General features: G+C 36.3%; 1 protein-coding gene across 1 annotated transcript in view; it reads left to right on the forward strand.

Annotated features, from left to right (window-relative positions):
- Positions 1 to 12,689, forward strand: part of LOC131077327 (bifunctional nitrilase/nitrile hydratase NIT4A) — an 84,309-nt gene extending 71,620 nt beyond the window's left edge. The window contains exons 4-5 of the mRNA XM_058014805.2: positions 11,681 to 11,962; positions 12,152 to 12,689. Coding sequence (XP_057870788.1) covers positions 11,681 to 11,962; positions 12,152 to 12,318 — 449 coding nt within the window. The 3' untranslated portion in view covers positions 12,319 to 12,689. The remainder of the gene's footprint in view (positions 1 to 11,680; positions 11,963 to 12,151) is intronic.
- Positions 12,690 to 13,037: the final 348 nt, after the last annotated feature.

Here is a 13,037-nt window from a genome sequence, read left to right on the forward strand (position 1 = left end):
ACGAGCTATTAGTGGTATATATATAGATCATTTAATGGGTATATGTCTATGTATGTCAACTCTTACTTGGAATATTTCTAACGCAGTGCATTGCATGTGACTAAAGTATGTTAAATTTAAGATGTTGAGATCAAAGGGCTGATAAAAGAGAAAACATGGAATAGCATAAAGGGGCATCATAAAGAAACAAAACAATAAGGAGGACTTGAAAATCAAAAACAACGTCTAGAGACAAACAGCACAAAGAATAGGATCAGATCTGTCTTGTATCTGTCTTGTATTCGCCTAAACCTAATATTCCAAAGAAGTATTAAGATAAAAGCGCAAAGGTTAGAGGAATTTTGCTAGATGTTGTAGTTACGATGGCCCGTTGATGTGTTTTTTATGCACAATCAAACACGGAATAAAATACCAAGGTATCTTATCCTCTCTTGAACAAAGTCTCTCAAATGCTATGCTTTACAATCAAATGAGACAACTCCAAGGATACGAAATGTCAGGCCTTGACGTGTAGATAAGCTCAATGGTTGATGTGATAACGCTGGAATCACAAGGGGACTTACGTTGTACATGATTGCTCGAATACTTGGATGTTGCTGGAAGTGAGATTAACTCATCTAACAAAGAAAGATCAAAAGGAAAGGATTTAGAGAGTCTAATTTAATCCTAGGAATGTAGGATGTAGTGGATGACTTGGTGAGACTCTACTAGGCTTTGCTTTGACATCATTGAACAACTCCACAAAGCTAGTGTAATCTTCTAAGGTAAATGTATGATGTTCAAATTATTACCATCAACATCAATACCATCAAGGCAATGCATACCAATGGACAAGCAATAATTGAAGTTAAGTTCACATAAAATTCCAGTTGACCATGCAAGGCGAATTTACAATCAGCAAGAAGCTAGTGGTATGGACTAAACGAATTTCACCATGAATCATCCACAAGATCTTTCATTCAGTCAACCAATATTAAAGCAAATGAGAATTGGAAACCATGCAACTTGTTAAAACAACACATTTCACCATATCTTCAATGAAAAGAGCATATTTATTTACGAGTCTTAGCAACAATTTCTTCTTCTCCTACTCCAACTTCTAATTCCTAATTGCCTAAGCAACTATTCTTCTACTCCTCTACTGCTAACTATTCTTCTATAAACCTTTACAAATTAGAGCACTGAGCTATCAATGAATGACTTAGATAAATTCACAATCAATTGCCAAGATTGAAATATAGAAACCTTAATTAGAATTTGTTATAACCACCATTACATTGACCAATGAGAGATGAGGGTAAGTAAAATAAAATTTGATGTAGTGCCACGTGTCACTTATTCTCTCCTTGAATGAATATTGACTTGGTACCCTTTGATTGAATGAATGGTGACTGGAATACCACCTTAGCTTGCATTGTAGATTTGATTAACTTATCCTTGAACATTCCTCATGATGCTTGGAATTCCTTGTGATATTTTGCATTTCATCCTTAAAACATTCTTTGACTTTGAGATTCCTTGATGCAGTTCCTTATTCATAATGTGAAATCCCCTGTGCTCATGTCTTGAACTCACCCTCCTTCATTTTCTCACCATTAATGTGAAGTCCTCTTCATGTTTGATCTAGTCCACATCTTTGCTTGTGGAAATCCTTGTCTTGAAATCCTCTTCCAATCCTTGAAATGTTGGTCTTCCCATCCGCATTTGTTGCCTTGAAGTGTTGAGCCCTTTGTATTTTTGCAAGTTGCATCCTCTTTCACCTCAAGCCTTGATCATCGTGCTTTCCTTGTAGCAAACTTGTAGAACAAACAAACATTGAATTAAACACCCATGTGATAAACTTTATTTCAACCTTGGTGGGAAATCCATCCTCATCCATTCCTTCACTTGGTGGAAATTTGATGCCTATCTAGACAACATTGTTATTGATCTTCATTTGAATTGATTCGTCCCTTCCTTTGTAATTCCGCCCTCAAGTGGAAATCCGACCCTCATCAGGTTTCATTGTCTTTGAAATTTTGTTTGATTTGATCACCATTTGATGGAGTGGAAATTCGAACCCCATCAGGACACTTCAATGTTCCTCACTTTGTCACAAAAAATCTTTCAGAATCAATTAAGGTCCTGATTTCAAATAGTTTTCATACCTGTAAGCTCGTGAAAAACAAAAATTCAACATTAGGTAACACAAATTCTGGAAAATACAAGAGTTTTGATCAAAATCTGGAAAATTTGTCCTCAAAAATCCTGATTTTCAGATTTAGGATAAGTCTGATTGCAATAAATAAGTCTGAAGACACCCTTGTAAACTCAGAAAATGGCATGTTTGATGCAATCTCATGTCTGATTACTGAGTATAAAGTCTGAGGATACCCCTGAAACGGTTGATTTTGGTGCTGGAAAGTTGGCTTAGATTTGATTTTCTGAGTACCAAGTCTGAAGACACCCTGGTATGCTCAGAAAATGACTGATTTGAAGCTCAAAAAAGTATACCCAGGTCTGAACACGCTAGAAAATGGTGTATTAAATTTTGATTTTCTGATATTGAAGTCTGAATACACCCCGAAAATGGATGATCTTGTCTGCCCCAACACGTTTTAGGTCTGAATTCTAAGTTTGGAGGTCTGAAAACACTCGGAAAATGACAAATCTTAGATATCAAAGTTATAACGAAGTCTGGTTTTCTGAGGACAAAGTTTGAATATGCCCTCCAGATGTCTGAAAATGCCTTCTAAAAGTCTGAAAATACTTAGAAAATGATTGATATTAATGGTTGGAAGTGGTCACATCCATGCCATACTCTTGCACTTAAGTTGTTTCACCCCTCCAATCTCAGAAATGGCCATGCCTGGGCAATAACAAGTGGCTGAGAATGTTGCATTAGTCTGAAAATGATGCTTCAGACCTGCACCAGCAATGGTGTCCACACAAAACACCCTCAAATTCTTCAAAAATAGTGTCTAGACAAAATCGCCCTTCTCTAAGGATGGCTGGAAATGAAGTATAAGTCTAAAAATGTGATGTTCCAGCAATGACCAGCAATGGCGCCCAATAATGGTGTTCAAACTCTCTAACAATAGCACCCTTCAAATACTTAGACAAAATTGCAATGATTCCCAATAGTGGCACCAAACATGGAGTTCCTCCAAATCGCCAAAAACTGTGGCTCAATCAGCCACACAAAATCGGTGTGACTCCTCTCCAATGGTAGCGCAAGCATGATTGGGCAAAATCGCCCTCTTTAATCTGCAACTCTCCTTCAACAATGGTGTCAAATTGACACTAAAGAAAAAATCGCCCAGCTGGAATCTTCAGTCTGCCTCCAATCACAAGTCTGCCTCCAATCACACTTCAAACTGTCACATCAGCACACTTATAATATTATTTTAATGCTGGTTGAGCATACTTATTCATGTTTTTGCCTTGATAGTTCACCACACAAGCAATGTGGGACAAAAACTTGCCTTAATAACAGCCTGGGAAAAATTGATTTGCTTTGGGATAATTCATTTTATCATTAAATGCTTGTTGTTGGGTATTAAATAATTTGTAACAAGGCAAAAACAATTAAATTTGGGCACACTTGGCATTAAATCCTTTTCACTTGCATTAAATTTGAGTCAGTTGGGGAAAATCGATCCATATTGGGATAAAAATTTGCATTAAATCTCATCATAACTCATCAGATGAGGCCCTTGGGGAAAAACATGGCTCATCTGGACAATTAAAATTCATTCATTTGTTCATCTTGTCCATACATTTTCCCTTTGGGGGAAAACGACCTCTATCAGAACACACAAAATTCATTAAAACTTTTCCAATCCTCCCAAGGGAAAAACAAACTTCATTAGGACAAAGAATTTTGCCCTCACTTAACTTCGTCACACTTCATTTTTCATCCTTGGGGAAATACGCACCTCATTGGGACAAATTCCAACACTTAGTCAAATTTTTTGCCCTCCAGTGGAAAAACGTGGTCCATCAAGATAAAAGTCAAAACACTTAGGGAAAAACGCCCTCCATTGGGACAAAGCCCAGAAACTCAAGGGGAAAAACATCTCCCATCGGGACAAAGTCCTTTATGCCTTAAAAACTCAGTGAAAAAACATCCTCCATCGGGACAACTCATATTTAGGCCTTAATTCCATGGGAAAAAGACATTTTCCATGGGGACAATGATGATTTTCGCACTAAAAATGCCCCCACTTTTCAAATTTTATCGTTCTGCATCAAGACTAGGACTATTTCAACTAGGGGAAAATGAGGGTCCATCGGGACAATGTGCAAATCTGACCTAATTCACCTTTTAGGAGTGGACAAACGGCTCCTATAGGGACTTTTAGCACCTGCGCACAAAATTCACACCAAATTGCTGTTGAAGTTTTTTTTGGTCATTGATGTCAAAGATTTAAGTTAAAGTTTTTGTTAAGCTGCTTGAGGTGCCTGTTTATGTGTCAGCTTTAGTATGATGTTTGCTTACTTGTCAACAATCAGCAGCTGAGTTAGAATCTATGCCACATCACCATCTGACGGTTCAAATTTGCTTGCCAGCGATTATTTAAAAAAAAAAAAGAATCGTGTTATTTAAATCGTGCTATTTAATTCCTTTTTAACAACATGAATTTATGGAGTATGATTGAGTGTTTCAAATTTCGTGGGTTATTAATCTTGTAGAGGTGGTGCTTCCGACACGATGAGTGGTAGATGTTACGGCTTCAGCTGTGTGCGTTTTTTTTTAAAACCAGAGTTGGTTGTGATATTTCTTTTCAACAGGGCTTGCCTTAATATGATATAAGATGCATCTATTTTCGGGTGTGTTTGCCGAACATATCACAGATGTCTGTTGACATATTATGCATAGTCATGGTCAAGTGCTGAGTCTGCGCAAGAGTTATGCTTAGTGGAATTTATTTCGGGAGTGGCAAGTGCGTTACATTTCTTCAGCTGCAACTTTCTTTTTGAAAGATTTAATGATGCGTTTTTGTGTGTCAAAAGATGTGGGGAGTATGTACGTCTTGGACATGCTGCACTATGTAATGAATTGCATGAGAATACGAAAAAGACTGCTCCTTCAAATTTGCTATGCTGCGCAGTGAATTGTATGAAAACATTTTATTAAAAGCCATTTTTCTCTGTCAGATAATTTATGAGGGGCGTTTCATCTTTTTGGTGGGGACAGGGAATGAATAAGAACAATGACTGAGAGTGTGGATATATAAAAAAAAAAACTGCGAACTTGATGGATTTTTTGTGGTGAAAGTCGTATTACTTGGGAAAATACAAAAAAGTTTTTTTTTGCTTATATACTTGCGGGACAATCTGAAGTAAGTGTGGTGTTAATTTCAATCAAGTGTGCTGGGTTAAAAAGTGGAGTGTAAGTCAGAATCTGTAAACAGATGTTTCTGATTCGTGTGCTGAATATGTTGCCTTGGATACGTGCTTTAGAAATATAGCTGCGTACAGGCTGGCTGAAGAAGAGTCATGTGGGTGTGGGTGTTACCATCATTTTTATTTGATCTTTATTGTATTGTATTGAGCTATCATTGATACGGTTATTTCAGGTGCATGATTGAAAAGAAAGAGAGAGATGAACTAAGCGAGTAATTTGTTTTAAGGATTAGGGAAAGATTCGTAGTGCTTGCTGGGCTGTGATGAACTTGAAAGTATTGCTGAGTGTAAAAACTTCTGTATCACAGTAACAAGTTTGTTTCTCAGGTGTCTTGATTCTATACAGCATTCTGGAGAAGTTCTGAAAGTTCTGATTTGTGTAAGCCTGAGTTCACATCTTGTGACTTGAAGGGAGTAGGTGCTCTCTTTTGTTTGGAGGTTCGAGTCTCTACTGGTCTCAGTTGGTGCTAAGTGGAGAGTTGTTGCTCTCTTTGTTTTAGTTGTGTAATCTGGGTTGGTTCCCATATGATGTTAATGGAAGTTTTTTGATACCTTGGTTTTTTACCCGAAAGGGTTTTTCCACGAGAGAAATCTTTTGTTCTTGTGTTATTAATCTTTTATGAATCTTTTGGTGTTTTGTTGAAAATTTGAGTAAAATTTTTGAAACACTGATTCACCCCCCCACTCCCCCCCCCCCTCTCGGTATTTCCTGAGTGTCTCTCAATTGCAACATTTTTAACATCTTCGCGAACATTTCAAGGCAAAATTGAAACTCAACACTTGTCAAGAATAAATCAAAATTCTTAGGCAACCTGACACTTACGACCATTTTAACAATTTTAACATCCTTTCAACATTTTGACATGACACTTTCTCATAAGCAAGGGCAAACACTAGGGAATTATTGCTAAACCAAGGGAACTAGGCAAAACATCTACCCTAAAAGGCGAAAAAGTGGGGGTCCCTATTTGCAATGGGGCGATGTGTGAAAACTTCACAACACGGCCTTGCTAGACATGTATGCAGAATGTAAACAAAGCACTTGAATTATTTGACAGAAAGCCTCAAAGAAGTGTGTTCTTGGACCACAATGATAGCAGGATACACACAAAACGGATTTGGTGAAAACGCTTAGAAACTTTTGTTGATTTTAAGTAATCAGATTAGCAATGTAGAATGAAAATCAGAATGCTAAGTAAATTATGCACATAACACACATGTACCCTGGGAAAACCTCCCTCTTGGAGGAAAAACCCAGCAACCAAATTATCTAGATTAGGCTATAATTTAACAGAGTTTACAATGAGCTTCACATAAAGCTGTCAGTAAATATGCATAGAACCCTAGGGCAGATAGCAACTATGAACTTATCTGCAATACAACTGTTGCTGTGTCAAGGAGGAAGGCAGATTGAGACTGCTGTCTACAAGGTTGATCTGCTGACCCTTAGATGATGTTCGCTGCCTTCTACAGATCAGTTCGCAGACCTGCAAGAGAGTTCGCTGTGTCTTGACAAGGTTGCTGCCCTCTAAATGCAGTTCGCTAACCTCTGATTATACTTCGCTGATCACCAAAGTAGTTCGTTCATAGGATAGGTTTGCTGAGTGATGATGTGATAATGAATGAATTATTTCATCTTGAAGTGCACATAAATATACCTTTCTCACAAGGTCAGCTTGTAGTAAATATATAATTTATTAATTACCTTTTCCCTTAACACGTTTCAGTTTAAGTGAGAGGCATATTATGAGGTGTGAGATATAGGGTCAGCCCTATAGGAGAGTGGCGTGTGAGAAGGGCCCAGCCCTAAAGGCTACACGTTACCCTTTCAAGGTAAAAGGGCCCAGCCCTTAAGGGTGGATTCCAATGTTGCTTTGGGCAATTGGAATCTACTCCTTACCTTAATTGAGACTAACAAATTCAACTTTAATTTCCTACCTAGTTATGAAAACCAACAACTTTCATGCAAATGAATTTATTACTCCTACATTCTCTATATATAAGTCATGCATTCATTACATGGACATATAATTTATAAACAATGCATATGAATAATGGACATATTTTGTCATGAACTTATGCATTCGAAATAGAGAGTCATAGGTCAAGACAAGGATATGGTTCCAGATACCCAACTCATGAATGTAGATGTAGAGTCATATATGCAATCTTGTGCCTATGATTTGCTAAAAAGACAAAATATGAAAGGTTGGGTTAATGCCTCAGTGAGATGACAGCCTAGGGGAAAGGCAATTTGCATGGTAAGGTATAGTTTGTCTCATATTCTTAAGAGAAGAGGTTAGAGGAAGGTATGGTTTGCAAATCTCACCAGAATACAAAAGGCTCGGCTTAGTAACATATGTCATCCTTTGCACATGATGGTTATAAATACCAAATAAAAACTATAGGTTGTTTACAAATGTAGGCCAAAATGACACTATGACATTAAGAACATGCGATACTTTGATGTACGAAAAAGGTAAAAGATTCTTGGTAGATTAAAGTAAAAATTATGCAGTAGAGAGAAAACTGCTAGGAAAGCGGTCAATCTGATTGCACATAAATGGGAACTGGATTTGATAAAAAGCTTTAAGAAATATCCAAGCTAACACAATCCATCCAATGAATTCATAATAACCCTTCCTACTTAAGGATTAGATATTATGGCAAGCAACATACCTCATGGTTCTCATGCAATCACTGCGCTAGAGAACAACTCTTTGCTTCTTTGTTGTGCTGCCTGCACTTTCCTCTTTGTTGAACAAGTTCCTCACATACGACGTCCCTGGCCTCTATCTTGCAATGCATTTCTCACGGCCTTCACCATGTTGAGATACTTCAATATGTCCATCCCATGCATTCTCCTTTTCTTTTGTGTCCCATAAGAAGCCACTATAAGGTATATTTATGGCGCCCCAAAAAGACCTAAGACCATGAGCTGATTTAATATTCATGGAAATTGCTCAACTCAGGTTTCAAGTGATAGTTGCAAATGCATGCCCATTAAACATGCAAATTAAGAGTTCCCATTTTTCTTTTATTGTTTTCCTCCTACATTTTCTCTTCTACCATCACCTATATTTAGCCTTTCATTAAAATGACATGATTACAAAATTGCATGCACAGAATATTAATCAAAGACTTAAAGCTTATGATGTCCTATCAACATGCATGATAAGACGGTTATCTAAATTAAGGAAATTATGAAACATCTTTTTTTTATTTTTTATTTTTTTAATTTAATAATTGTATTTAAAATAAGGATAAAATAATTGGGTTATGGCATTTAGGCTTTCTGTACGGGTACCTGTCATACCTGCAATAAGAATGCCTTGTTCAGACTTGTGTGTGGGTGAGTTAATCATCTGTCTGATATCTCTTTCATTTTACAATCTTATGGTGTGTTTAGAGTGACATTGGGTGTGAAGTAGAATCCCAGCTTTGGTGTGTGTTATGCCGCTCTCTAGTACTTCCAGAATTATATCAGCATGTATGCCAGTCTGATTTTTTCATCAGAACAGCAGAAAACATGCATTATCAGACCTGCATCAGCATTTTTCATCATTCACATAAGGTTGGGTTGATGGGTTCATAATATTTGCCATTATATGAGAATGTTACAGCAGTTGTTTTTATACCAGCACTTTATATCAGTAGCTAATCCTCTTATTTTAGTGTTTACGATGAATATGAATGAACTTTGTTATGCTTCAGATGGTCATATCATTGAAAGCTATTATTTCTATACATTTAAATTTTTATATAATAAACACTGGATGATAGTACTGCCAGTAGATTTAAACTTTGTTATTGCCAATGTACTTACCCCACTGAATAAGTGGTTATTTTAATATTTTGTAATAAGCTTTCCCACTGAATAAATGGAAGTGCACTTGTAACTCCCACTGAATAAGTGGATGTTTATTTCTTTCAGTATTGCATATGCACTCCATTGAATAAGTGGTATTGGCTGGCTTGCCACCTAGTGCTTTACTTTCAGCTTCTGCAATTTAATTTTATATGAAGAACCTTTCACTGTATGCTCTCACTTTGCCCATCTTGTGAACTAGGTGATGAGAAAGTGGAATGGATATTGCATGGTAATCTCACTTTCAGTTGGTGTAATATAAAATAATTATAATTTAGGGTGTTTATCACACTATATTTTTTTTTTAAAAACCCTATTAGGTGAAAGTAAAATAGATTTAAAAAAAAATTTAAGTCCTATTCAGTTTTTCATGATTTATAACATCTGCCTTTTACACACTATATTTCACGTGAAATACCAAAATCAGTTTTTTTTGTTTTTTATTTTCCATTTTCACAATTAATACGCTTGTTTTCAAAACAATTTGGTAAGTTTTTCCCTTTTTAAACCTGTGTAATTGAATTATATTTATACTTTTATGATTGTATGTCAATGCCATGTAAATAAAATGCTACTATGGTACTTCTGGTTTTTTGGTCCTTCGTTTTTGGAAGAACCCTTGCATCGAGTATAAAAAAGCACAGACAACAGAATGCAAGTACATATATAAATATTTTCTTTGACACAAAAAACCAACTAATTCATAAATACAAATTCCTTGGCAATGAGTTTTACCTGTTGTGTGGGATAAAATAAATCACTTGCATCTCCATCATTGCTTTCTTGAGATCTTGAATGACTGACAGCAAGGATGTATTTACGCCTTTGGAAGTTGTCCAAGATATTGGTCTTCGATCATTTTTATCTGGAGTTATGTACATGCAATTGCACCAAAATGAAAGTTTCTTTGATTATTTTCATGTTATGAAAATGAAAAGCTGTAAAATTTCTATTGCATTTCAATTTTAATGTATATATTTGATTTGCTGACCTGTGCACTGTTACCCAGGTGTCCTCCAAAATCTGGAAAATTGTGGCCATATTGGAACCTCCTCTTCTAGGAAGCGGGAAAGACATAGGAAATTTTCATAGTTTGTCAATAATATTTATGCAAATAGATAGATGCAGGACTCTAGGAGCATCAATAAGAAGCCACTGGCAAAATTTCATCTAAAGAAGACAAGTTCTATTCACTTGGTAGATACTTGTGAGTGAACATAGCTGCAAAACAAATCTTTTTATTTTTGAGAATTCCACAACAGCAGTATTTGTAATTTAGACGAAATCCTTGAATTGAGTTTCGTATTGTAATGCTGCAAAATCTCTTCGAAAAACAAGAAGTATCATGCTGATAGACTATATTTTTATAGAGCAAATGGTTTGAGAATAAAATTCTGGCAAGGATCATATTGCTTCATTGAATTAAAGGAACAAAGTGCAAAGAAAAGACAATCATTTTATGTGGATATCCATCAATCATGCAAATAGTAAATACACAAGGCTCATGCAGATACGTAACATGTTGAATTTGTTTATAGTTTTTCAAACATTGAACTCATTTGAATTGCAGGTACTGGGGTGATGCTTTTTAATAAGTAGAGAAGACACATGCAGTTTCTTCAGTGGAGGAAATAGCTACTGTTCACTGTTACTTTCAAGCCTGTGAAACAAGTCCTGTTCCTAGGCCAAAAGTGCATCCTTGTGTTGATTTCCTATCATCTGTTGAACCTGTCCAATCAGCATCTGTAAAATGCGAAAGCAACAAGCTGAGAATGAACACTTTGATAATACTAAATATCAAACTTTCTTGTAACTGGTGCATTCTCAGAATTTAATTTGCTGCTCTACAACGATCCATATTCAGTTCTCTTGTGAACCTTGAAATATATAATATAGCAGACAACAAAACTGAGATCAGGCTTAATGGCTGAAGATAGATCACATTGCCCACCAACTTCCAAAAATGCAACTTATTGACCTTTCTTGATTCACTATTGGCTGATAACTTCAAACCAGTCTCCATAGGAGTGCATACATGCTTACAATTATCTGTATGCAATTTTCCAGCAAATGTCTGGCATACTTCATTTGATTTAGTTTGTGGGGCAAGCAAATTATTCACAGGACAAAGAAAAGTAGTCATGATATGAGAAAGCACAAACATTAGTAAATGGTGTATGTGTTCCCTTAAATTCAAATAATGGAAAGCATCAACAGTGGGATATGTTGTATTTTGTTGTTTTCCAGTGATTTTTATTGTATTATGTTCCATTGTACACAGCTTTTCAAAGTTGTACCATCAGGAATTATATAAAAGACACTGGCTAGTATTTACGTAATTTGTTGATGAAGACATCCTATTTGAGGTTCTGTAATATGTCCACTTATCTTGCTGATCCTACAGGTGGGTGCCTTTTCATGCAGGGATAGAACTCTACTGTGCACCTACTGCAGATTCAAGGGAATTGTGGCAAGCATCAATGGCCCATATAGCTGCTGAAGGTGGGTGCTTTGTGCTCTCATCTAATCAATTCTGCAGAAGAAAGGACTATCCTTCTCCACCAGACTATGTCTTTGGAGGAACAGATGAGGAACCCAGTCCAGAGAGTGTTGTATGTGCAGGTGGCAGTGTTATTATTTCTCCATCGGGTACTGTCTTGGCAGGGCCCAATTTTGAAGGGGAGGCTCTAATTTCTGCAGATCTTGGTAAAACTTTTTCAAGATACCCCTATTCTATATGATACCTTCTACTGAATAGTAGATCCAAATCTCTTCTACATAATTTCCAGACTATGTTGCTACAATGATACCCTATTCAAGTATGAAATATAAGGAAACAAATAGCTGCTACTTAGGGAAATCTTAACTGATGGGTCTTTGTTTTCTTTGTTCCAGATTTTGGTGAAATAGTACGAGCAAAATTTGAGTTCGATGTTGTTGGTCACTATGCACGACCAGAAGTGTTGAGACTGATAGTAAATGACCGCCCATTTGACCCTGTTGCATTTTCTTCAGGAACAGCAGCACCGGAAAAAAAGGATGCCAATAATCTGCAACTTTAATTTATCCGCAAATAATGTTACTAGAAAGAACTCAGCTATTAATAGCTTTAATGCAGTTATATTCTCATAGTTATACCTCGAACAAAATAATATCCCTTAAAAAGTACTTGGAAGTTGAACTTTTATGCTGGCCTACAGTAAATTAAATGTTGGAGGAGTCACTTCTCCAAACATTCTCCTTTGTACATAGATATTGTCTGCATGGAGTGCTAATGTGCTGTAGTTTTCTACCAATAGCTCTTCAAACAGATCTAAGATAACTACTTGGAAGAAACATTTGTCTATCTGTAATTACCATTTGTGTTACACTACTTCACAGAGCTTTCCGTGCTCTCACATCTCCAGTAAATATTAATCTCGATTATATCCAATCTTGTAAATTTTCTTCTAGATGCTTCTCTTAATTTTTTTTTAATATGCTTTGATTCTACACTTTCTTTCTTTCTTATCTCTGATTATTAAAGTGTGATCAGAGAGGACCATGCCCTTTTCTCTAAAATTAACATAGGCTGTGAACACAATGGTTACCACCTTTGAATATGGGGAGATTATTCTGATTACAACAGACCTAAAACACTACCCTCTCCAATATTAGGAATCATTTTTACACATCATATTTCTTCACGTTAACTTAAGATGGCAGCAACACATAGCAAATAGACAATGAAACATAAGAAATGCTAATAGCTCAGGCAGATATCAGCGTAACAGTAACATCT

This window comes from Cryptomeria japonica, chromosome 11, assembly GCF_030272615.1.
Source record: "Cryptomeria japonica chromosome 11, Sugi_1.0, whole genome shotgun sequence".
Lineage (NCBI taxonomy): Eukaryota > Viridiplantae > Streptophyta > Pinopsida > Cupressales > Cupressaceae > Cryptomeria > Cryptomeria japonica.